General features: G+C 42.3%; 2 protein-coding genes across 2 annotated transcripts; both read left to right on the top strand.

The window, feature by feature from the left end:
* The first annotated feature begins 1,458 nt into the window (after positions 1-1,458).
* erap2 (endoplasmic reticulum aminopeptidase 2) lies at positions 1,459-9,190 on the top strand. Its single transcript, XM_062542915.1, has 19 exons — positions 1,459-1,565; positions 2,111-2,705; positions 2,830-2,968; positions 3,064-3,198; positions 3,914-4,034; positions 4,460-4,614; positions 4,833-4,946; positions 5,028-5,159; positions 5,368-5,499; positions 5,588-5,656; positions 5,761-5,936; positions 6,190-6,269; positions 6,361-6,544; positions 6,649-6,805; positions 6,920-7,104; positions 7,328-7,489; positions 7,597-7,737; positions 8,117-8,198; positions 8,307-9,190. Exons 2-19 carry the CDS (start codon positions 2,206-2,208, stop codon positions 8,469-8,471), a joined length of 2,829 nt encoding a protein of 942 aa, XP_062398899.1. The 5' UTR covers positions 1,459-1,565; positions 2,111-2,205; the 3' UTR covers positions 8,472-9,190.
* Positions 9,191-9,860: 670 nt separating this feature from the next.
* On the top strand, positions 9,861-26,113 carry lnpep (leucyl/cystinyl aminopeptidase). The gene is made up of 18 exons (XM_062542914.1): positions 9,861-10,339; positions 13,097-13,934; positions 14,131-14,269; positions 14,613-14,744; positions 15,334-15,454; positions 15,572-15,723; positions 16,412-16,525; positions 16,710-16,841; positions 17,020-17,151; positions 17,291-17,436; positions 17,675-17,766; positions 18,167-18,350; positions 18,561-18,717; positions 20,148-20,332; positions 21,098-21,259; positions 22,144-22,284; positions 22,455-22,536; positions 22,659-26,113. Exons 1-18 carry the CDS (start codon positions 10,321-10,323, stop codon positions 22,788-22,790), a joined length of 3,060 nt encoding a protein of 1,019 aa, XP_062398898.1. The 5' UTR covers positions 9,861-10,320; the 3' UTR covers positions 22,791-26,113.
* The last annotated feature ends 696 nt before the right edge of the window (positions 26,114-26,809 follow it).

The raw sequence follows: 26,809 nt of genomic DNA, 5'->3' as shown, positions 1-26,809 counted from the left end.
ATGTTTATGTTATACCAGGCCAACAGTTCAGTTAATGAAAGGTCTTTAAAACAGCTATATCACGACACCCTCCTCAGCTGTCCCATGCAGTCCCGCCCCGCGGGGTTACGTTGGCACTGGTCAGCCCCCCGGCTCTACTCACTTGTGATGAGCTGAATGGTCAGTAGGTGGAGAAGCGTGGTGCGGTGCCAAAGCATGGTGCAGTGCCAGACGACCCCGTGGAATGAGTGGCGCCGCGTGAAGGATTAACCCTGCTCTCGCTCTCTCGCTCACGTGACTCCTCACCCGCCACAGAATCTTTCCACTGTCTGTGTGTGTGTGTGTGTGTGAGAGAGTGTGTCTCTCTCTCCCTGTTAGAGAGTGAGTGTGTGTGTCTCTCTCACACTCTCTTTCTCCCTCACTCTCTCTCTCACTCCCTCTCCCTATGTGTGTGAGAGAGAGAGAGAGAGAGAGAGAGAGAGAGAGAGAGAGAGAGAGAGTGTGTGTGTGTGTCTGTGTGTCTGTGTGTCTGTGTGTCTGTGTGTGTTTTATACTTTGACAAGATATATGGCGGGGGTTTTCACCAGCACAGCTCTCAGTTACCTTTGCTCTTATGGGCACCTAGAGTAAGGAGTGTAAACAACCATCTTGAGATGAACAACCCCTTTGTACCAATCACATTACAGTGGCTGGAGACATCTTTATCTGCATTAGCAATATCAGCTCTGTTCAAGTTGTTACTATTCTACTTTCTTTTGCGATTATAGAGCAAATGTAGAGTCAGTGGCATACGATTGTAATCTGAGAAGTTGGCAAACAATGTGGGTGGGTAGTTGTGCTGTTAAAAAAGATTGACCACTTTGATGGATTTCACGCTTGAATTGTGTTAAAGCGAGGGCATTTTTGTTGGCAGACTTTTGATAACTGCTATTATTCTTCTATTCTTTTTTTTTGGAGGAGAGAAAGGCAGTTCTAACCCAACTTTGCAGACACATCTGTGGCATGCCTGTTACTTTTGAGGTGTGTAGTTGATGATATGATCGCTAGCTCACAGAAGTCTGTACACCTGTTGCATTTGTTGATTTGATACCTCAGACACATGTTCATCTTCTAATGACCGAGTTCTGTTTGTAACACACCAGCTTTTGAAATATTACTGATCTAAAATGTATGATGTTGCAGTTACGTGCTGATCACGAAACACATAGTATGTATCAACATTTCTGTTTGAAACACCCAGCTCTTATCTAAAATGCAATTTTATTTTAGAGCTTTAGAATTTTAAAAAGAAAACCCCCAGAAGCAAATAAAAAAAAAATCCCCCAGCAATCAAGTTGCAGTCAAAAGAGGAGCTAGTCAAGTGAATATATCAAGAGTTGTGTTTGAGCGTGAAAGCCGTTTGTTCTCTGAAGCCTGTTTTTGTGCTGGCACTCGACTGCCATTGGCTGTTGCCGTCTCTCATTTGCATACAGGGCACAGGAAGGCGGCAGCAGCTGCAGGAACTGTGGCTCTGACACATGAAAGGGAAAATGAAAGCTGGCTGCCGCAGGAGACGAGCAGGCCCGAATGATGCAGCTGAATTTGAGGTAAACACGTCGCAGTCGATAAAGAGACCACCTCTGTCAAAGGGGCAAGTCTTTTTATTCGCCTTCGACCAGGTGTCTGTGTGTGGGTGTATGTGTGTGTGAGAGAGAAAGTATTAATTGCGTGCTGAAAAGGGTAACTCTGCTTGCCGTTTTTTTTTCCAGTGCTGACAGTAGGCCGAGAGACACTAAAGCAGACAAACACACTCTCTCTCCCCCTCTCTCCCCTCTCTCTCTCTCCCTCTCTCTCCCTCTCTCTTTGTGTGTGGCACAGCCATGTGACCGAGCTGATCCCTCTGTATTAACATCAGGGCAGGAGCTCATGCAGGCTCATGTTACAGATACAAAGTGATCCATCTCTTTATATACACATAAAGTGTACTGCCTGAGAGTTTTCAACAGAGAGACTCCAAGCCTGGACTCAAAACTCGACTGTCCTTGATGAATGTGTCGGCTGATTTTGCATAAACCGTTGAAAACATTAATGTTGATGATCAGATGGCTGTTAGAAGGGTGGGGCTGTAATGACATCCTTTGCATCTCTCCAGGTATCTCTGAGTACTGTTCAGGATCTTTCCGCATCAGGCTGTGTTTGTCCCTTGACTGCAAAGTAACAGAGGTCTTCCCTGGTTAAGCTTCCGTCATGTTCCTGTTGGCTTTTGCCTTACTCCCCCTGACTGTATTTGGAACGGCCCATGCCTCCGACTCGAAGGACCAGTCGGACGAAAGCGTCCACACAGCCACCAACGGCCTTCCCTTCCCGTGGAGCAAGGTCAGGCTCCCAAACTACATCGTGCCGGTCCACTACCATCTGCTCGTCCACCCCAACCTCACCACGCTCCACTTCGTCGGCTCGGCCAAGGTCGAGATCGACGTGAAGAACAACACCAACTGGGTGGTCCTGCACAGCAAAGGCCTCAACATCACGTCGGCCACTGTGCTGGACGAGAGCGAGGCCCACCTGTCAGACCGCGTCCTGCCCGTGCTGGAGTATCCGCCCCACGAGCAGATCGCCATCTTCTCGCCCAAAATTCTCACCTCCGGGGAGAAGTACTACCTGTACCTCGAGTTTGATGCTCCGCTGGGCAGTGGGTTCTACGGCTTATACAGGAGCACATACAAAACTAAAACTGGAGAGACAAGGTATCTTTATGAGTGTTAACAGCTATTATTTGTTCTGTCTGTGTGTGTGTGTGTGTGTGTGTGTGTGTCGAAAAGGACAGCTAACACATGACAGTAATCTATCTCTGTTTGTGTTGGATTTTAGGGTCCTAGCCTCCACTCATTTTGAGCCCACCTCTGCACGCATGGCCTTCCCATGTTTTGATGAGCCCAACTTCAAAGCCAACTATTCTATTACGATAAGACGGCAGAACACTTACATTTCTCTTTCAAATATGCCCATTGTAAGAACATTTTACTATCTAAACTAACATGCTGAATTGCGTAAAATACACTGTGACAAAATGGATCTTTAGTGAACTCTTTCTCCCCCTCATAGGAACAGACAGTACAATTGCCCAATGGTATTCTGGAAGATCGTTTTGATACTAGTGTGCAAATGAGCTCCTATCTGGTTGCTTTTATTGTATGTGACTTCAAAAGTGTCACCCACAGAACCTCATCTGGAGTGGAGGTAAGAGCATTTTTCACACAGTAACTTGGAAGTCCACTTTGTTCTAGTGATCACAAAAGAGTTTGAGCATAGCAGATCATGAGATTTCAAGTTTATGTAGATACCATACATAATTTGGTTAGACTATATATCAACTGCCTATGTTTACACTATGTTGCCATACAAGTCTGGTTAAGTCCTTGGTCAGCTACAACTCTGTCAACTTATCATCACCTAGGTTACCCTCTCCATCCCCACCCCACTAGCCCCTCACCTCTTTTGAATCTCAATGTGACACGGAACCAAGACCGCTTTATGTACTCAAGAGTGCAGAACATGTTACACATTACTAAAGGAATTAAATGAGAAAATTGGAGTTAATATTTTTATCTGGTATTGTCCCAAAAGTATTTTTCTTCATAATAATAGAGTTACTACTTGATTCCCTTTTATATTGCCAGAAATTATGTGGGTATATTCTTGCGGAATATAGGAGACTGTAGAATGAGGAAAGTTTGCATTGTTATCATCTCCTGTCTGTGTGTGGTATGTGATAAATTAATGGGACCTTACTAAAGAGAGTGCCTTCGATTTTTGGATCATAGAATTCTTTGGCCTTTAGGTCCTTAAGAGTCTCAACAATCAGTTATCTCTTGCTGGGTATTTGTTGGCCTTTGTTGTTTTCCTTGGTGGCCCATTACTGTGGGAGATGTAAGCGTGTGTCTCCTTTCCTCAGGTTTCCATTTACGCCGTTCCAGACAAGTGGCACCAAACCCATTACGCACTTGAGGCTGCAGTGAGGATTTTAGAGTTCTACGAGAAGTATTTCAACATATATTACCCTCTGCCCAAACTGGGTAGGAACACTCTCTAGTCTTCTTAATACTTCAGAAGCACTTTTTACTCACTCTTTAGATTTTTGGCACAATTAGACCATTATCAGTCTAAATAGCTCCTAACCTGTACTTATTCAATATATGTCATCGTAGAAGATTATTTAACATATTCGTGCTACTTTTGTGCTCTTTAATTGCAATGGCAGGTATAGTGCAAAGTCTAACTGAAGCTACTTTAATAATCTTTACTAATTTATTACATGCTAGGTCCTGAGCACAATGATATGTGGGTCACCTCACGTCACACTTCAGTTCATGCATAAGAAAACACGTACCATGTGGACTGACTTTGCACTTTTCCCCCCATTTAAATGAAGGCCCTTTGTGTTGTTATTTAAGACACTGTTTTTAACCTCTAATGCTTGATACCCATGGCTGCATATTAGATTTGATTGCCATACCGGACTTTCAGTCGGGGGCCATGGAGAATTGGGGTCTGAACACTTACAGAGAGACAGCCCTGCTCTTTGACCCCTCCACCTCATCTGCCTCTGACCAACTCTGGGTCACCATGGTGATTGGACATGAGCTTGCCCATCAGGTTTGCATGTGCTGCACTTCACATTGTTCAAGAAATTGTTTCATTATTGTAAACAGGATGTTTGTATTTAGAATTAGACATTAGACAATAGAATAACGGTTAACAGTGCACATTGATAGCATTAATTTATAGTAAAACAACTAATTAAACTGTGAAAATCATTCATGAATCTGGTAAGATGCATTTTTTTTCACTGGTTCTTTCTCTTATTCACACAGTGGTTTGGAAACCTGGTTACCATGGAGTGGTGGAATGATATCTGGCTGAATGAGGGATTTGCCAGATATATGGAATTTGTCTCAGTTGATGCAACATACCCAGAGCTAAATGTGGTGTGTGATTATGATTCATTTTTTCATAATGTGTTGTGGATATGTGATGAAACTACTAAAAGAGAACCCATGTTATTTCAGGAGGACTACCTGCTGCATACCTGCTTTGCAGCCATTGGGCGAGACTCTCTCAACTCTTCTCGACCAATCTCCTGCCCAGCAGAAAACCCCACCCAGATCAAAGAAATGTTTGACACGGTCTCTTATGATAAGGTATGGAGTGTACAATGTCTGTACAATGTTTGGATAACTAGTATGGCTATCATCCACATCAGACCTAAACAAGGGAGAGGTCTTGTTCTATGTCTTCATAGTCCTTTATGTATATGTATTTTCATCAAGTTGGTACTGTAGGCTCCTTGCTAAGGTTCTAGATGTGACATCACCTGACTCATTCCTGTCCTGTGATTGGTTGTCTCAGGGTGCATGCATCCTTCACATGCTCAGACATTTCCTCTCTGATGAAGTGTTTCAAAGTGGCATTGTCCGATACCTGAGGAAATTCAGGTACAAGAATACCAAAAATGAGGATCTGTGGGACAGCATAGCCAATGTAAGTTTAAAAGCAAATAAATATTTGTTTTCATACAAATATTACATTAGTTGAATGTAACTTAAGGTGAATAATATTGTATTTATAGACATGCTCAGAGGATGAGTTCACATCTGGAGAATACTGCTACACCGGCACTCAAGCAACGAAGAATGCAGTACATATCTATCATTCAATTTCTACATCTTCATTTCAGAATGACAAGAAATGTATTTTTGAACTGATGAATGCTCACCTCTGCCTGCTCTGTGCGTCCTGCAGTATCGCTACGCAGGGGAGCATATGGACCTAAGGACCATCATGAACACATGGACTCTACAGAGAGGTATCCCACTGGTGAAGGTTCACCGGCAGGGCTCCAAGCTGTACCTCAAACAGGAGCGCTTCATTAAGACCAGCCATCCTGGAGACCCCAAATGGGCTTCCCTGCAGAAAGAGTAAGGGAGGGTTTTTTTTTTACCAACGTTAGATGGACTAACTCACATTGTTTTATTTGTCACAGATGAATAAATTATTGAGTTATAGTTCCTTGATCCTTGCAGCATCAATCAAATGGGGGATGAGATGTGTCGCATGCTGAAGAGCTTTATCACATTCCACAATTAGACTACTGTGTAGTAGACAGACTTGTGCATGATATTATATGCAAGTGAAGAAAATCAATACATATTCATTTCATCTTAATTGCAGCTTCCTTTGGCATATCCCTCTCACATACAAAACAAGCCATTCAGGACACACCGTGAAGCATTTATTAGACACAAAGTCAGGTAATTACTCTGCACCTACATAGAAATCTTTCTCCCGTAGCATCATATCTCCTGGACTATGTCGCCAAACCACATCCCTGATCTCCCACAGGTGTCCTGGACATTGACGAGAGTGTGGACTGGGTAAAGCTGAACACAGACATGAATGGATACTACATCGTCCACTACGAGGGAGACGGCTGGGAGAGACTGAGTACACTTCTAAGACACAACTTCACCACTCTGAGTCACAAGGACCGGGCCAACCTCATTCACAACTCCTTTCAACTAGTCACGTGAGACTCAAGTTTTTTTTTGTTGCTATTTTCCACATGACAAGCACCCTCAACACGTCGAATGGCTCTAGCGTTCTTTTGACTTTATTTTTTCTCTCATCCAGTGCAGGACAGTTGTCTCTTGACACTGCCCTTGACCTGATCACTTATCTGAAGCATGAGAACCACAATGTCCCCCTCATACAAGGCCTCGGATATCTGGAAACCTTCTACAAGATGATAGAGAAGAGGAGTCTCTCAGATGTCACTCAAAATGTGAAAGTAAGCCTCACAATCCTCACAGTCTTCATACATCTGACCAGGAACTTGTATGTGGTGACACACACATCTCGTTGCCATGGTGGTAAAACTGTGTGTTGTGGTGGTGGGTGGTAGGACTTTATCTTGCAGTTCTTCCAAGGAGTGATTGACAGGCAGATGTGGAATGACGACGGGTCCATCTCGGACAGGAGGCTTCGCTCTGAGGTGCTCGCCCTGGCGTGTGATCTGGGCTACTCACCCTGTCTTGATAAGGCTAAACAGTTCTTCAGTGACTGGATGGAATCCAACAGCACACTGAGGTGATTGCGAGCTTTAATTTGCCCATTGCACTACTCCAAATTATTTATCACTGAAATATGTTTGGCTAGTTTCACTATTTGCATGTCATTCTCTCTTTAGATTTTGATGATATAAATATATATTTTTGGGGGGTAAAAAACAGCATTACCATATTATTACAGAATATTTAGTCACTTACGTGTGTATGTACATTGTATGTACATTTCTCCTCTCATCTGACAGTATACCTAGTGATGTGGTTGAAACAGTCTTCTGTATCGGGGCTCAAAACGATGAAGGTTGGGAGTATCTATTACAGCAGTACACTATATCAATGTCAGAGGCTCTGAAGGACAAAATCCTCTCAGCTTTGGCAACCACCAAAGATCCAACTAAATTGATCAGGTACTACAAGCATATTTTGCAAAGACATAACAATGACAAATAAACATTACAGATATTTTACGGTAAACAGTAATAAGCATGGCAAACATTGTTATTATTATATACAGAATCCTGTACCTTGGTATAGAGGGAGAAGTCATCAAAACGATGGAGCTGCCGTCACTGATCATCAGCGTGGCTAGAAACTCAAAGGGTCATAACTTGGCATGGAACTTTGTGAAGAAAAACTGGAACAGCCTGGTGGAAAAGTGAGTGACCGATTCAGGATTCTGCTGCCTCTTGGCCAAATAGAGCTTACCCTCTACAGAGTGTACAATGATGATCAGTGAGATGTACCATGGTTTTGTGCTAAAGGTTGAAATTGTTGTTATTGGTATGTTTTTTGACTGAAATAAGTGACAAATAATAGATTGCTTACTGTCTTTGCAAAGTCCAGTTTTGATGATATTCTAACCAATACAGTCACACAGTTGTTGAACTATGGAATTCTATTTGGTTTGGTGATTAATAAAAAGTTCATAGTTACAGAACCTCATATTTTACGAGCTAATTATGCCACAGCTGCACTTTTTGATACACAGACTTTGATAAGGCGCTGCCTCTGTTTTAAACCACATCTTCCTTCAGGTTCCAGTTGGGGTCGTTCAGCATTAGAAACATTATAATTGGCACAACATCTCAGTTCTCATCAGAAGAAGAACTACGTGATGTAAGTGTCCTTTTCTTATATTTACTGCTGAAATAACACAAACAAGGCAAAGCACTTTCATGACACCTTACTTAAAATGTAAACTGTACCCTTTTATTTCATTAACAGATCAAGGATTTTTTTGAATCCATAAAAGACCAATCATCCCAACTGCGAGTCACCCAAGTGGCCCTGGAGAACGTGGAAAAGAATATCATGTGGTTGGACCGGAATTTGGAAACTCTAAGGACCTGGCTGCTAAAAACGTTGAAGACTCTACAGAAAAAGCAGTAAATCTCATTTAAAAGCAACTTCATTGAGATCAGATCTCTGTACAGGTAGGCCAACTGTCTGGCCAAAATCTGGAGCGCACTGAACACAATAACTTTTAAAAGTATTTTATGATTGTTATTTGAATTCAATCCGATCGACGTTGGACGCTAAAGATTACGTGGACTGCTTTCAGCCTGTATCATGTAACTGAATTGTTTTCAGGGGCATTGAGGTTTTCAAAAGAATAATGCTCTTGTGATGCATTAAGCTTTTATGCCAAAATACATTTGACTTGAAAAGAAAAAAGAAAACTGAAAAAAAAAAATCAAAAGACTGTAGGTTATGTGGTAGTCATCTCCTAGCAATTTGTGTGCATTCTCTTCTGGTTTTACTACATGGCCTGCCCCAGTCAATGCAAAAGCTATATGTAGTGCCAGTTAGTGCCAGTGAGACCATAGCACCCTCTAGTGGTTTGATGTTGGTACATCAATACAGCAATCCACACAAAACTACAGAACACAGAATAACATAGGCTACAATGCTACATAGTGATTAAAATGAACTCACTGGAGATAAAAATAATAATAATAATAAAAAAAAATCGGAATCTGCTCTCTTGACAAAATATTTTCAACTGTTCACTGTTGAAAGTAACACTGCGAGATGATATTTTTGTTCACATGAAAATACCATGGATTGTAAAAATAAATGACAAACAATTATTAAAAAATAACAACAATTGCAATGATCATGTGTAGGACTGGTGTTAGAAAATGTATATTACTGGTGACTATCACAGGTATTTCCTCCTTTTCTAATGGAGAATGACAATTAGGCCTACACCTTCTGCAGGGCAGATATGCTTATGCTATGCATTTTACTTGTGGGTATTGTCCAGCCATATCTGGTATAGAGACACAGTATCCTACAGGCAGCAGGTTTGAAATTAAAAAAAAAAAAGGAAAAAATAACTTTTGTTATGGGGGAATTGAACGCATGTTACTGTGCGACCAGCTTGCCCTGTAAGAGTGCCAAAAAAAGTGCCACAGAAAGTTATGTTGTCTGCTAGAAGGTATACAGAAATCTCCTTGTCAGACATGTTTTCAGTCAGGTCATCAGCACAGGTCAGTCAGTTCAGATGAGAAATCCTGCATTTCGACTCAATCTGATTTCATCATGACAGGCTAATCTATGGCCAGTATTCTTTCAGCAGGACTTTCAGATTTGGATTGGGATGGATTGCGAAAATTACATAGGCTACATTTGGTGTGTGACCTTGCTGATTTACCCCAGCATAGTCTTACAGGCTAATGGCAATCTATGATGAGTGTGTGGTACATATTTGCCTACATGCATGCATGATTTATGTTATAACACGTTAACAGATAACGACATTGTTTAAATACTAGTAGTACCATAGACCTAAGAGTAGTACACTTGCGTTGGAGTTCCCAAACAGGGAAGTGAAAACACAGACCGAGTGAAAAACACTTGACACATGGTTTATCTTAAGTGAATCGGGCTAGCATTTTAGCTCTGAACGACTCGTCAGTCAGGTTGTTGCAGCGCTGTCCACAAATGTAGAGTTGTTGAAATTAGATTTGTTGAAACGTTATGACTCCGAGTTGACCTACCACTAACCAATCTTAGTCAATATATACGTATTTGATGTCGTATCGTTTTTTGTTATGTTTCATTTCGCTCTTATATGAAATCCAGTTGGAGAGCATGAAATGTAAGTTGCTTAGTTAGCTTATTTGTTTGACAACCCCTGGCTGTCAGTGGAGCATCAAGGGCTAAGTTAATATCACTGTGTCGCGGACCACCTTACCGAAGAAACGGCTCAAATCTTCAGGTTTCCCCTTCCGACATGGAGCAATTTGATGAAGGTAAGACACTTTATGTTCTTAGACGTTTAACCAACCAGTTGACTTTACCTTACCTGCTCTCAATGCTACTCCTCAAGTGCCTAACCAGACAGCTAAGTTAGTTATGCTAGCTAGCTAGTTCGAAGGAGCTAGCTATGGAGATGCTCGATTTAATGTTAGCTAGTTTTCAGTCCTTATTCACGGCATGGTCAGTTAGACGAATACTTGCATAGGTGAACGAGTTAGTTGTTAAACTGGTACTGCATGCATGCATGGGTTTCGCAAGTTCAGCTGTTAGCCATATTAGCCTAGTTATCACCTTCCCCGGAGAGATAAGTTTGCTCTATACTTAACTGCGAAGTTACAAGTTTAGACGAGGTCATGGGCGTAGTTAAGGACACAGTAACGTTAGTCTAAACTAGCAATAGTCATCACATTTAAATATGATATCCCCTTTTACGGATGCAGTACTGAGAGCTCTTTGTTTACTTCTGAGTTCATCTCACATGGTCTTGAAAATGCATTTATTTTGTGTGACAGCACCTAGCTACTAGCATAGCCATCTCAGTGTACAACTTTCAAACAAATTATGCTAATGTCTCAATGACAACGTACAACGTCATTCTAAGGACAACACAACAGTAAGATCTTTAAAGTACTGATAGAGTTAATGTTCTTATTAATATGTGCGTTAACAAACTAACGTTCAGTATGGTTCATAGCTGACTTGCAGTGAGTAGCTAACGACCTAGCTGTAGTGTACTGTGCTATGTTGTTATTGTTGCTATGACTGAGAGAGCACAGGACCATCTTGAAGTATTTTGTTTTCAGAAGTCTGTCATGTCGCGTAAAGCAAGACTAAGGATACAATGTGTGAGTAAATTAGTTTTTCTGCGAAAGGGGTTATTCCCAACAGCTGACAATTTATCAGTAACATTCAGTTCCCTACTGTAGCAAACAAACAAGCTATAATCAGAAAGAGCCTTAACACCCACCACATTCAGTGTTTTGTTTTCTAGACAGTGTGCAAGAGATACTGATTGCTTGTAATCGTCAAGGTGATGTCAGGTCCAGCTTGTTCTAAAATATGTGTATATCTGGACATAGAACTATTTGGATGGTTGGTTTATTGCAATCCACAGAGGCATTCTTGCTTTCATCAGCTGGTTGATTGCTTTCATGCAAAGTGTTATTTTGGTGATGCTCATACAAAGACTGAAGTCTAATCTGCAAAAAGAGGCCACTGCAGTGCACCATGTAAAACAAACAAGCATTCCATTTTAGTTATAATTCATTGAACAAACATGGCAGCTTGAGTTCTGTTGACTTAAGTTGTGAATTGTTTACAAGTCAGTACACACCTGCAGACGGTGCTCTACAGTTACATTACAGCCTCGCTTAAATCACAGAGAAGTTTGCACAGAGTTCATAAAAATGCTTATTCATTAAGAGAAATGGCGAGTGAGGACACTGCAGTTGCAATGATTATTTACGCTTATCTGATCTGCGTGTTGTGTGAAAAAGTGCTTTGCTGTAGAAGCGAGAAAGAGGAAGTGTACAAATGGAGGAAGAAGTTTGTTGTTGTCTCATGATCAATCTGAGTCAGAGTTCTCAGCTACAACCATTTAGGCCTTTTCCTCACTGCCACTTGAAAGTTTTGATTTTAGAACTAGAAATTCTCGTCTATCAAGGTAACAATGTGCCATTGTCATTGAATCCATGCGCAGGGAGTACATGTACTGGAAAATGGTTTCCCTTTTCTGCAGAACCGTAGTGATTTGATGATTGAGGGAATAGGCCAGCCCATGGCCGTCTACTGTGATTAAAATGATGATGATCAATGTAAATGTCTCATTCAGTGTAAAATCAGAATCGAATTAGAATCCAGATAAATGGTCTCAGAATAATCTTGATAAATAAGATCTCATGTTTGTTTATTTCCCCTTTTTTCATACATGTTTTCACCCTCAATTTTTAAAAATATTTTTAAAACTTTCTCAGTGCCTTATCTTGGAGGCCATGTTTGAGCATTACCGTCTTAAAAAGTAGGCCCTGTATTTTCTAGCCTACCATACCTTGGGGAGCGGTCGTAATCCTCGGTCCCTGACCGCTGCCAATAATGCTATATAAAGCAGCCATCATCCCCGCCGCTTGGGCTGTGGCGATTTGGGTCAAATTTCCCATCCTTAGTCATCACCCTACAGTATATTCCACCCTGTGCACTCCACGCCAAATGTCTATGCATTGAACTAATTCCACAATGATTTTCATGTGCCTATAAGCTACCACAATATAATTTTAATCCTTAGGAAATGACTGGCAAATGTAGCCTCTCCTTGTTTTATCCTTGTATCCCTTATCCTTCTATCCCAAATAATTGATACCAAATGGGTATGAATACCCTCAATATCACTTTTCAATCTGAGATGGTACAGTAACAACCTTGTTTGATTTGACATGGAATTACCCCATTAAAGTTGTGTGGTTGATAGGTCCATGATCTTCTTTTTCTGGTATAGGAGTGTAGCCTATTTGTTGAAGATGCCAGGCAAATTGTGAAATTAGATGTAATGGTCTGGACAGAAGAGGTGTTTGTTTGGGAAATATTTGCACAGAAATGTGCTGTCATATGTGTATTGCATTTGCAGAGACAGCCTGCTCTGTTGTGACTCAAGCTTTTGCACTTCAGTAGACACTTGTCTAGTGACTTATTCAGACATGCCGTACTCTATGCAGTAATGTTTTGTGTTTGGCCCTATCTCCAAATCGACCATGCAGAGCGAGCTCCACTGCCGAGGAACATGATCGAGAACAGCCTGTTTGAGGAGGAGCCGGACGTGGTGGACCTTGCCAAAGAGACGCCCTCCTCGTCCTCCTACCCCCTGGACCCGGACGACGTGGTCTACGAGCCCCGCAGCTCGCGCCTGCTCGTCCGCGGCCTGGGCGAGAACGACGGCGACGAGGACGAGGAGGACTACGAGTCGTCCGCTCGGCTGCTGGGCATGTCCTTCATGAACCGCAGCTCCAGCCAACGGGCTGCCGCCGCCTCGGCCTACATCCGGCAGAACCCCACCGGCGGCCTCTGCTCCATGCCCTCAGCCAAGACCCTGGTGGCCGGGGTCTTCATCCTGGTACTGATCGCCTCCATAGTCATGGTCATCTACTTCTTGCCCAGTTGCACGTTCACCAAAGATGGATGCAAGAAAGCCAACACCACAGACGAAGTCGTTTACCCGATCTCCACCGATGGGACGCCGTTCCCCTGGGCTGACCTGAGATTGCCCGCCACGGTGGTCCCCGTGCATTATGACATCCTGCTGCAGCCCAACCTGACCACCATGACCTTCCAGGGGTCGGTCTCCATCACCATGATGCCTCAGGAGGACTCCGACAAGCTCGTCCTGCACAGCTCCGACCTGAAAATCAGCCGTGCGACATTGCAGGGTGTCGAAGTGAAGCTTTCAGAATACAAGCCCTATCAACAGATTGCGATCAAAGATGCGCAACTTAAGAAGGGACAACAGTGCGTGCTCGAGCTGAACTATACAGCAAATCTCTCAAACAGCTATGACGGATTCTACAACAGCTCCTACCTAGACACAACTGGCACCAGACGGTAAAGGATGTGGTCACAGCCTTCCTATTGTTTAAAATGGGCATCATGGTATTTGTTAAATATAGGCCCACTCTGCAGTAATATTCAGTTTGGTGTGTTTGAGCAAGGCTTGTAGAATGAATGTAATGAGAGTGAATGTAATGAGAGTTTTTTTTTCTCTCAACATTAATTCGATTTGTGTTTTTCCTCCTTGCAGAGTTCTGGCTGCGACCCAATTTGAGCCTTTAGCTGCCCGTAAGGCTTTCCCCTGCTTCGACGAGCCAGCCTTTAAAGCTACGTTTTCTGTGAAGATAAAGAGAGAAGCCGGATACATAAGCTTATCTAATATGCCCAAGGTAGCACAGCATCATTAACAGCTTCCTCATAGAAAAAAGAATCTCAATCACAGTTCCATTAATCGCACTCAGAGAGCCCAAATGTTAGGAATCTGATAGTTTTGCTGAACCAGACTTCAAATGATAGCATACATTTCCGTCTTTCTTATTCTTTCACATGTGATATGCTATATGTATGAGGCTGTGTATATCCTGTGAGACGTTAACACCAGATGCTACTGTCTTTTTGGAATGTAATGATACTGTATGTGTGAAAAAGAATATCCTTATAGGACAATAAAGACTATCTTATTCAACCTGCTCAACCTGCAACCTGCAACTTTCTTATTTCTTTGTGCTGCAGACAAAGACTACGCCACAGAAGGATGGGCTCCAGCTGGATGAGTTTGAAAAGAGTGTAACCATGAGCACTTACCTGGTGGCCTTCATCGTGGCCAACCTGAGCAGTGTGACCCGCAACGTTAGTGGAACCGAGGTAGGCTTTTATCAAGCTGTCAGTGAAAATAACTTGGAAGAAAAGCACTGAAAAAACAGGATATCATTGCATGCCACAACTAACAAATGGTTTATACTCGGTATGGTACTGATTTAAAACACATTATCCCCAGTGGAGCTTTAGCTACGGCGTCTTCTGTTATATCCTGCACCTTTCGTGTTCACTCCGACGCTAAACATCTTGTTCATGTCCAACAGTGCAATTCTTTATTCAACTTCAACACATTTATAAATCCTTCGGCATTTTAACGGGCTTATTCACTAGGTGTACCACCCAACTGGATCTGTGTACATAGGTGCGCTAAAACGATGCCAGTGATGGTCAATCAGAAATGCTTGTGCTGGCTGAAAAGCCTTCCAGGAAGTGTGTGGCATATAGGCAAATGCTAAATTTGAATTAATTGTTGAATTAATTTATTGTTCAATAAAATAGCAGCAACACAAACATTGTATATTATTTGTCCACTGAAGTTTACGGTGTATAGAGTATAACTTGTTTATTTTATGTGAAGAAAAGTACTCCTTGTCTGAACAGTGCTGTATGTGGATATGCGGATGCCTTCTTTCAGGTTTCAGTCTATGCTGTACCAGACAAGAAGGATCAAGTCAACTATGCTCTGGACAGTGCCGAAAAGCTGCTTGAATTCTACAATGAATTCTTTGGCATCCCCTACCCCCTAAACAAATTAGGTGGGTCCATCCACACACAATTGTTGTGGCGTGTTTTAGTAGGAGGGACTACTACAATGGTCATTATCTGCGTGTCTGTGCAGTCTTTGTCATCATGTGACCTGCTTTTTTATTCAGATATGGTGGCTATCCCTGACTTCCTGGCCGGGGCCATGGAGAACTGGGGACTCATCACATTTCGGGAAACAACGTTGCTGGTGGGGAACCACTCCTCGCCCCTGGACAGGCAGCTGGTGACCTCGGTTATAGCACATGAAATCGCCCACCAGGTACAGCACCGTAACCCTCCCATCCCCATGTCCATCACCCGTGATGTTTTATAGCAGCATAACCAGCCCCCCCAGGATTTCATTTAGTACTGTCATTAGTTTGGCATCACCTGGTTAGCTGCCATGTAAAGACCACAGAGGATCAGTTGGATCAATTTTTAATCAGTTTGAAAATTGCTGGATCTGTTTTGAGTTCACTGCTTTGACCAAAGCAAAATATGTGACCAAAATATATTATTTTGCATTTCATCCTTAATATAAATAGCACTACTACAAATTGTTATTGATCAAATGTAGTGTATACGTTATACACCTATATATTTTTGTTGTATATAGACATTTATGTAATTGTGTGTACTTTCTGGTTTTGATTTGGTTTATTTAGCCCGCAGCTATTCTACTAGCCATATGTGTGTTGATAGCTGCTTGCACACTACTCACAAAAACTTAGGCATATGTGGTTTTCGGGTGAAATTTATGGGAAATATAAAAAGTTCAAGCCACAGTGGTATTATATCATGAAAGTAGGGCATTGAAGTAGAAGCATGCAATGGGGATTTCCTCATCTCATACAATTACTTGAAACAAAGGCCAACAAATTTCACCCGAAAGCTGAATTTTTCTCACTCTTTGTGAGTAGTGTATATGAGTCATATTGCTCAGTCCCGATGCGTTTGATTTCTTTCAGTGGTTTGGGAACCTTGTCACCATGAAGTGGTGGAATGACCTGTGGCTGAATGAAGGCTTTGCCTCTTACATGCAGTACATGTCCATTGAGAAATTATTCCCTGAACTTGACATTGTAAGTCACCTTCACATGTGTGAATTAATGCTAATACTATTGAAAGTATATTGAATTATCTAGTGATTTTGAATGTTTGCCTGAATAATCAAGTTGGGTTTTTTTTGTTGCTTTTTTGTGGGCTGTTATATTTGATCACAAAGTTTCTTATTTGCCTTAAATTTGTGTTTAAAATTGCTTGCAGGACAATGAGTTCCTCAACGTTCGTTTCAGAGCTTTGGCAAAAGACTCTCTGAACTCATCCCATGCTATCTCAGCTGTGGTGAAAACTGCAGAGCAAGTGGAGGAAATGTTCGACTCCGTGTCCTACGAGAAGGTGCGCTTTTCTGAACCTAGAAAGCCAAAAACAGGATAATGACATTTCTGGTATATGACCTCAAATGTCACATTTTAGAATTGTTGACCTCGTTAAGATGTTTTTAAGTCTGAGCGTGCTTGCTTGTGTGACTTGCAGGGCAACTGTTTTAAGAATGTGTGCCGTTGTGTCATTTCAGGGTGCCTCGATACTGCTCATGATCAATTCCACACTGAATGATGGAGAATTCCAGAAAGGAGTGATTGAGTATCTTAAGAAGTTCAAAGGTCGTAACACAGTCAACGAAGACCTATGGAACAGCCTTTCCTCGGTAACTTCACCTGAAACTAGAACTAGCCGCATAGTCACCTGAGGGGAACAGACATGCCTTATGGTGCGAGCTTTGTACTATGCCGCTTCACAGCACAGCCCCCGTGTGATTAGTCTGCCTTCCCATGTACCTTACACAGGTGAGCAAAACGTTCAACGTGACGGAGATGATGAACACGTGGACTCTCCAGAAGGGCTTTCCTTTGGTCACTGTGAGCAAAAAGGGCTCCGAGGTCAAACTTACTCAGGAGCACTTCCTCCTGGATGCTGGGAACGTCACTTCCAAGTACTGCTCTTAAACACATTTCTAAACTGAAACATACAAACAGCTGAAACTAATTGAAACAAAATGGGGTTTTTTTTGCGGGTGGGAATTCTTGTCATTTGGTTTAAGCGAATGGCCCACCTCTTAGTCAAAGAAAATAGCTACTGATCCTAGTGTATGGAATTGCCTATTCAGTGGTGAAATTGTGATTTTATCTTTGTCTGTTGTCTGCTGTTTCTCTTCTATGTGTCCCTTGAAGGAGTTTGTGGCACATTCCACTGACATATGTCAATGACAGCTGTAGCATTGCCAGTGGCTGCAAGCAGGTGTTTGTCCTCAAGGAAAAGTCAGGTGTGCTTGTCACGTTCACCCCTTTTGCTGTAAAAGACATTACTGCGGTTCCTTTATGTTTGATCATTAACTATCATTAACAATATTAGTCTGTGACTAAACCCTGTTGTTTTCTTAAATATTATTGTCATTTTGATGCTATTAATTTGTTGAATCTATCGCTGCCAATGGAACTGGACATTACATTTTTGCTAGACACAAATGCTTTTCTCTCTGGTTGTACAGATTGAAACACTAAATGTTTTGAATTACAATTTTTTTTAGATATTCTACCTTGGATATAGAATCAACTGTATCATTGTACAGTTGATTTGTGTTAGTTTTTCAGTGTGTGCAGTTGCTTTGAATTATACTGTAAGTATGCACTCACCTTCTGTGTTTTTGTTTCATCTGCCTTTAGCCAAACTAGACATCCCGTCTGGTGTTAATTGGTTGAAATTTAATTTTAAAAACGAGGGCTTCTACATTGTGGACTACGGAGTGGAAGGCTGGAGAGCTCTCATAGAAGCCCTGCAGCATGACGTGAAAGTCCTCGCTCATGAAGATCGAGCTGCTCTTGTTAACAACGTATTCATGCTCTCAAGGTACTGACTTAATGTGAAGAGTGTCTTCGTTTAGAGAGTTTAGAAAGAAAAGAAGTGACTATTCTACCCATGCACTTGTAAGCTAACATAATATGGTGATGCTTATAAAGTGTTTTTTTTTTTTTTTTCACTTCTCACATCTGATACTGCCCAGCAGCTATCTGATGCAACCTGATAAGACGTTTAATTTGGTGTCTAATTTTCCTACAGACTGGGCAAGGTGTCCTTTAGGCAGGTGTTGAACATGATGAACTACATGACCAACGAGACGGAGACGGCCCCGCTCACTGAGGCCCTGGGCCAGCTCATGCACATCCTCAGGATGCTGGAGAAGAGGCAGGACCTCGACCTCGTGGGCAGGATGAAGGTCTGTCACCTAGACTTCATCTCAGTTAGCTAGCTAAACTTGCAGAGCATGGTGAAAGTCAATTTCCCATATAGACTTGATTAAGGCCCTCACGCTAAACCTTCAGGGCAAGATGAAGGTCCGTCACTATGGATGCACCGATTGTAAATGTCTTGCCCGATATTGATACCAATGTATAAAGTGATGATTTGGCCTATAACTGATCCTGATACCAATACATGTATATATTTTTTGTTTGTTGAAAAACAATAATATTCATAAAAAATAACAGATAAACCTCATCCACTGCCGTCAGTAAATATACATTTGTCTGTAGCCTATATTAGTCAACAAGGCTGTTTTCAAGGATGAAAGTCGGTTACTTCTATAGGCTTGTTCTCAACCCTCTTGGTGAACCCAAGGTGCGTTCAAATTTGCAAACAAAGGTGAATGTTCGTACATGTTTTCTATGCATCAGGAGTGTCTGAACACTCACAAACGGTTTGAGAAGGTAGGTCTGTGCAAACACACTAGGATGCTGGACAAAGGAGTTTCTTGGTGTTTTGAGCCCCCAACGTTGTCTTCAAGGCAGCGCTGCCTGGAAGGCGCTAAGGTTAGGGTAGACGAGGTTGGGGGCTCAAAACTCCATCGAGCGACCAAGGATTGACGTTAAATTGCACGTGGCTCTCCAAACTTTTCCCACAAAGTTGGGAGCATGGAATTGTCCAAAATCTATTGGTTAATGCTATAGCATTCAGAGTTCTTTTCACTAGAACTAAGGGGCCAAGCCCAGCACAGGGATGGTCCCTTCCTGTTCCATAATGACTGTGCACCAGTGCACAAAGCAAGGTCTATAAAGACATGGATCTCAGAGTTTGGTGTGGATGAACTTGACTGGCCTGCACAGAGTGCTGACCTCAATCCGATAGAACACTTTTGGGATGAATTAGAGGGGAAACTGAGAGCCAGTCGCCTCGTCCAACATCAGTGTGTGACCTCACAGATGCGCTTCTGGAAGAATGGCCAAAAATTCCCATAAACACACTCCTAAACCTTATGGAAAAGCCTTCCCAGAAGAGTTGAAGCTGTTATAGCTGGAAAGGGTGGACCAACGTCATATTAAACCCTATGGATTAAGAATAGGATGTCACTTAAGTCATTAGGGGGGGTCAAGGCAGGTGACCCAATACTTTTGGCAATATAGTGTATTAAGACTTGATCTCAGTCCTCTTGCTTAACCTGCAGGGCAGGACGAAGACTTGTCCTTTGTGTGGGTTTTATCTACAGTAAGCACTCTAGGTAAACATACGAAACCATATGCCTGTATGCCCTGGCATTGAAGTCTTTTGCCATTTGTTTGGACTATTTAAGCTATTGGAACATGCACCCAGGTCTCCTTTTTAGAGAGATTAAAGAGATTTCCCTGTATTTGTCCCTTCGTGTCTACTCAGGCCTACATCATCAGTCATTTCCAGGATTTGATGGACAGCCAGTCCTGGGGGGTGGAGGACTCCGTGGCCAAGCAAACCCTGCGTTCCACTCTGCTGGAGATCTCCTGCAACTTCTACAGGGGAAACTGCACAGAACAAGCCATGGCGCTCTTCAAAAAATGGGTGGACTCCAACACAACAGAACAGTGAGTGTTGGCGTGAACAAAACGGTTCTTGGTCAATGATGATCATGATTTGTGATGGTGTGATCATCGTGAAGTAGCAGTGGTGGTGAAGGCAACTTTCAAAATGTAGTGAGCTAAGCTGCCAGTTGCTCTATATTTACACAGGTAGGCTATAACATATGTTTAGTTGAAAAGCAATAACCCAAGGTTTATATGTCTATTTAGTTTGTCAAGGTTTACACCGAATAGGGTAGCCTAAATATTTCCCAGACAAAGTAATAAAAGACCGATGCCCATCTCTTCTTAGCTTTCATTGGACAAACTTGTCATATTCATTAGATTTATTGAATAGAACTGAGCATGTATGGACGGCCAGAAGGCAGCTCTACTGTGAGCTCCACAAGTTCTCATGATGGGCTTAGGGAAATTCAAATCGGGAAGTTGTCATAATGTTGCATATGAAGTTGTCATAATGTTTTTACATTACATCAAACAACTAATCAGTTGATCAATAAAATGATCGACAGATTAATCAACCATGAAAACAATACCTTAATTTCCCGACTATTAGCCGCGGCCTATACATTGATTTTGCTAAATTTATTCAGCTATGAGGTTAATACAGGGGGGCTGTTAATATAGTGTTGATATGGTTTTGTTTCTTTTAACTTGCACAAAACACTGTCCTGCAGTTTATACACAATGCGGCTTACATGGAAAATTATATTAGGGAAATGACTGTAGTTTAAAGGACCCCCCCTTGTCCACTCTCTGCCCTGTTGCCAGCATCCCGGGGGACCTGATGAGGGTGGTGTTCTCGGTGGCGGCGCAGACGGACGACGGCTGGAACACGCTGCTGGAGACCTACAGGCACTCCATCTACGACTCGGAGAAGCGCAAGATGCTGGAGGCTCTCGCCAGCACACGCAACGTGTCCAGGATCGCCTGGTGAGGAGACCGATTGGGTGGCTTGACATGAGGTGGTTTCCCCAATGTTTTGAAAATCTGAAAGGCCTGAAGACACAAGATTGATGCTGACATTTACTGGGGTTTTTTTTTGTTTGTTTTGTAGATGGAATTAAACTAGATTGTCATCCAGGATGCTAGGCTAACATATTTAACAACATGTCATTTCTGAAAGTATATTGATTCATCAAACATTGTTTCATTGTTTGCTGATGACATGCCATTTCCAAAATGATATTGATTCAGCAACCATTGTTTCACTGTTTGCTGATAAAAATATGATTGATCATGTCTGCATAGTTGCATAGTACAGCACCTCCACATCATTCTTTCTAAAATCAGTTTTGTTGTTAAATGGATTAACGTATACTTAGATGGATTAATGTATACTGTAAGCAATAAGCCCAGAGTGGCTGTAGTTCACCCTGATTTTAGAACAGCCAAGGAGCGTTTGTAACCTGTGTTGTGTGGAACGACCGCGGTCCAGCCCTGCACACGTCTGGACTCGAACCCGCGAAACAGTAGCACCTCGGATCGGGAATCGAGCGCGCTAACAATCCAGCTAAAAGCCCAGGCTACTAAGCTTTCATGCCAGCAGCGCTCTTGAGGCGTCGGGGAGTGAGGTTTACTAACGTTCGACAAGCACCTCTAACTAGCCGGCATCCGTTACACGTGGTTAGGCACGAAGCGAAAGCGGTTCAGCGATTCAGCCAATCATAATCAAGAACCGTAACTATCCATTTTAGAATATAATTATGACTTAATAACTATAATTTCACTGTTTTGAACTGATGTGCCCATCAAAACCCATCAACTCTTTTGTGGGACGTCTATGTGACACTGACATGCTTTATCATTCGGGGCAGGATACTCAAAGCTGGCCTGAGTGGAAGTGACATTCAGAACCAGGAGCTCCCGTTGGTCATCAGCACCGTCTGCAAAAGCTTTGCCGGCTACCTGTACGCATGGAATTTCGTCAAGGAAAACTGGGAGAAGATCACTCAGAAGTGAGCACCTCATGTCCTTCAGATCATGTTGACACATATTGTTGCATATGGTCCATATCTAGATTTGGAAGCTATATTTCTGGCTAATATCTGACATGTCTCTCTCTCTCTCTCTCTCTCTCTCTCTCTCTCTCTCTCTCTCTCTCTCTCTCTACATGCTTTCTTTTTAGGTTCCCTATTGGATCTTTTGCCATCCAAAATATTATTGTGTCAACAACGTCCCAGTTTTCTACCAAGCTTCAACTTCAAGAGGTAAGACAGTTGTTAATGTTAATAATCAGGTTAACATGTATGTGCATGTTTAAATTCATCCTAGCAAAGCAGCAAAGTCTCGAGTGCTAATCAGCAAAGCCTCCCCCCCCCAAAAAAAACAGCTTCAGAACTTCTTCAGCTCGCTGAAAGACAAAGGCTCGCAGATGAGAAGTGTGGAGGAGGCTGCCGAGACAATCAAGCTGAACATCCAGTGGATGGACAAAAACCTGGAGACTCTCCGAAACTGGCTGTAGAGACTGTCCCTGTACCCCTCCCCCCCACCCCCCCCACCCCTCATCTGCACCTCCTTCTCCCTCCACTCCTCTGAACCTCCAGGTGGCACTGCAACCCCCCCCCCCTTCCCACCATCCTCTCTACCCCACCCTATCACCACACACCACCACAGCAACGCCACCGTTTGCACTAGTAGGAGTTCCAGCTTGCTCAGGGCTACCCGTTTTTGATTGTATGTCTTGAGACACATACAGGAAAGAAGTTGGAGTTTTGTACAAGGTTTTTTTTTTCCCCCCTCAGTGTTCCCTTATTTGGCTACTCACCAAACATGCATCTTTGAGTGAAAAAAAAAAAATGTTTATGCCTTTCGGGAGCAACCGGACACACAAAAACGAAACTCACAGAAGAAGAAGAAGCTGAGAAGCTAAATTGCTACTCTTACTGTGGATACTACTGCCAGTGACGGTCAGGAGTGTCCTCTTAAACATACTCCCCATGTGGGAATGGGTCTGACTATATAACACTTTGTTGTTGATGTCTCCAGGCCTCACTGCCTTTCTGACTCGGGCTTGGCGTACGCGAAAGAGTTTAACTTTTGAGCCACGAGCAGATTCCTTGCACACGCTTTGAGGTCTTACAGCTCTTCCTTCGCTGTTACAATGTAAATATACTTTTTGCCTTAGCAAGCTCTCCTGCTGTTTCATGCTATGTATTTCCAAAAGCTTTGTTCAAGTTTTCATTATGAAAATGTTGTTTTTCTCTCCCTCTCTTTTGTATATGGTTTGAGAAGCTGTGAGAGTAATGATGGCCAGTTGGTCAAGGCCTATTCTCACACAGTGCTTTGAGTTTGTCATGGGACACAATAATGGCTGCAAACAGCAACAGGGAATGCACTTTGTTTTCATTTCGATCATTGTTACTTGGGAGATTACATGAAATAGGATTTTTATAGTTACTTTTAGTTCCTGCATTGAACAGTTTTAGTCTTGCAAGTATGAATGCAGCCCACTGGTTCTTGTTGTCCTGAGTTGATTTGTTGATTCCCAAATTCCTATTCCTTCCTTTGTGAATCAGGAATGGACATCCGACTGAGAAGGGCTCATAGACGCACCTTCAGGATTCAGTGTTTTCACTTGAGATGCATTCGCTTGGCCCATCCTTTACATTATACAGTATACATAACCAGATTCATCTATTTCACGAAGGTGTTGTCCATTTAGTTTATACACAGTACATGAGAAGAACTAAGTATTAATGACTGATCCTAAAATCGGGAATAGTCACTGAAAGTAAATTGGGCTCCTTCACTTAAATGTGAGGATCTATGGTGATTCAAGACAATAGGATACATAGTTTTGCCATAAACGTCAACACTGCTTCATTGTGCAATTTAGAGGCATCATTTTATTAAATGCTTACCAAAAATATATGTTTTTAAATAGAAAGGTTTGTTTCTGTCCATATGTGCACATTATGAATTAAACAACCTGTCATACTTTTGTCATACCTTATAGACTAAGGAATGATGTAGAAGATTAGCTTCAGCCCGTTAGCAAGTGAGGAATTCCCTTCCCCCTATTCAAATCACCCAAACATATCCTTTAAACATGATGTCTGACCACACCTTCACAAAGTCAGTTAGAAGTCACATTACTGGAGGACACAGAAGTATGTTGTTTGTGTGGATTGGTGGATGAACTGCCAATTTCCTGCTAGGAGGATCAGCCAGTCCACTTGGACCACATTATTTGTGACCATCTATAATGTGGCACCTAATTGCCTGTAAGCCATGCACTTCCCAGGAAGGCTTTTCAGCCAGCAGAAGCATTTCTGATTGACCATCGCCTGCAACGTTTTAGCATACCTGTTTGCACGAACCCAGTTGTTACCTAGCGAATGAGCACGGTAAAAAGCTGAAGGATTCATGAGTGTGTCGAAGTTGCATAAAGTGTTCCACTATTGGGCATAAATACGATGTTTAATATCAGAGTGAACACGAAAGGAGCAGAATATAACAGAAGATGCCATTGCTGATGCTCTGAAACAGCCCTCTGAGCATATACTGTAGTCCATTGGCTTGCTTGTGAAAAACACACGTTGGACGCCATTGTTGAAGACAATTGGGGCAGCCGTGGTGTACTGGTTAGTGCATCGGGCTTGTAACCGGAGGGTTGCCGGTTCGATCCCCGACCAGTCCACCACGGCTGAAGTGCCCTTGAGCAAGGCACCTAACCCCTCACTGCTCCCCGAGCGCCGCTGGTTGGGCAGGCAGCTCACTGCTCTGGGTTGTGTGATTCACCTCACTGTGTGCTGTGTGTTCACTAATTCGGTTAAATTGGGTTAAATGCAGAGAACTGAATTTCCCTCACGGGATCAAAAAAGTATATATTCTATTCTATTCTATTCTAGATTGCAGCCCCTCTCTGAGTGGTTTAGACCATATGTCTGTATTTCCAGTTAAAGGAGAAGAGAAACTTCTAAGAAAGCCACTCCCTTTTTGCTTTTATATGCTTTACCATGTATAGACTTGTGTCAAACAGTACTTGAAGAACCAGGAGTTCAGAAGGTTTCCTTTTTTGATTGTATGTGTTATACGAGGGGTTTGGTGGAGCTTTGAAGTTCTCAGTTAAGCCATGGTCATTCTAAGCAGGTAAGGTTAGCCATAATAGACCATTGCTTGAGAGATGGACTTGAAGGAGACCATGTAGGACTGACCAATGAGCAGCATGCTTGTCTCTACTGGGAGAGGTGTGGGTGATTTCTGAGGGATTTTGTGAAGGCGGTCACTCACTAATTTTCTGTAATGGGGTGTAAAATCAAGTGGATGTGGTAGTTCAACCAGTTGTGGATGTTCATCCAGCTAATTGAGTAGACCCTGACCACCCTCTCCCACCCTAGTGAGATTATTCTTGTTTTCTATTGTACATACAGCATATGTTTTCATACAGACGTGAATTTTAAAAAGAGTATTTAAAAGTAAATCATTTATGTATTTTGCCTGATTCAGTTATTTATCTGCTAGGCTTTGAGTTCTTGTTGATGCCTGTGGGATATATATTATGTTCATTTTGTCATTAATGGGCCACTTGGAAGGTTATTGATGTATTAACTTTAAAAGTCAAGAACATGGTCGATTATTGATTTGGATTATGCAATGCAGAATATTGTCTGAATGTTGAATGAACAATAGAATGGTAACAAGGGAGAATTCGCAAGTCCTACCACCAATGAATTGTACCATTACTTCGCTACTTGTGATGTTGCCCATTTCGTTTAAAGTAAAGTGAAACCTGTGCTGTCTCAGTATGCTATAATATATAATTAAAAACATTTTCTAAACTCAGTATATTGATGTCTTTGTCAATCTCTGCTCCAATCACCATCAACACATGGAGATTTGTGGAACCGTGTGTCTCCAGCAGATGGCAGTATTGCCCATTTTTATTTGTCCTCCTGACCTTATTTATACTGACGGTCCTGATTGACTTGAAATGATAACGGCACAGACTACAGCCCCATGTTAAAATGGCTTGTCGTACCCAATTTATATTGGGTTTGAACTGAAAACCTCTCCCTCTTATAACTGTTACTAAGATTGCCAACTATGATGAGACAGCCATATGGGAGAGAGGTCAACAACTTGTCATAATGGTGCCAGAAGAGCAACCTCTCAACGGGTGCCTCTCAACCTCTCTCCTCGATCCTCGATGCTCGGTCCTCCAGGCTCATTCGCACTGATCTATAACTAACACTGGATAGACTATCCCATTGTTGCCGTCTCGTCATTCTTTATCTAGATCAGTGGGAACGAGGACCGAGGAAGGAAGGATGTATAAAATGTCGAATGAGAGGCACCCAATGTCTCCAAAGAGTTGACAGTAAACTGCAGGAGAAAAGCAGGACCCCATCACCATCATTGGTGAGTAAGTCGGCAACTACAAGCTCCTTGGTATACACATCATAGAGGACCTTGCCTTGGGCATACACACAAGTGAAAAATACATTTTAAAAATTCACCATTGTAACCTGAAGAAATCTT

This window comes from Sardina pilchardus, chromosome 8 (genome assembly GCF_963854185.1).
Source record: "Sardina pilchardus chromosome 8, fSarPil1.1, whole genome shotgun sequence".
NCBI classification, from domain to species: Eukaryota; Metazoa; Chordata; class Actinopteri; order Clupeiformes; family Clupeidae; genus Sardina; species Sardina pilchardus.
Note: the sequence above shows the minus strand (reverse complement) of the source record. Positions and strands in the feature narration are given on the sequence as shown.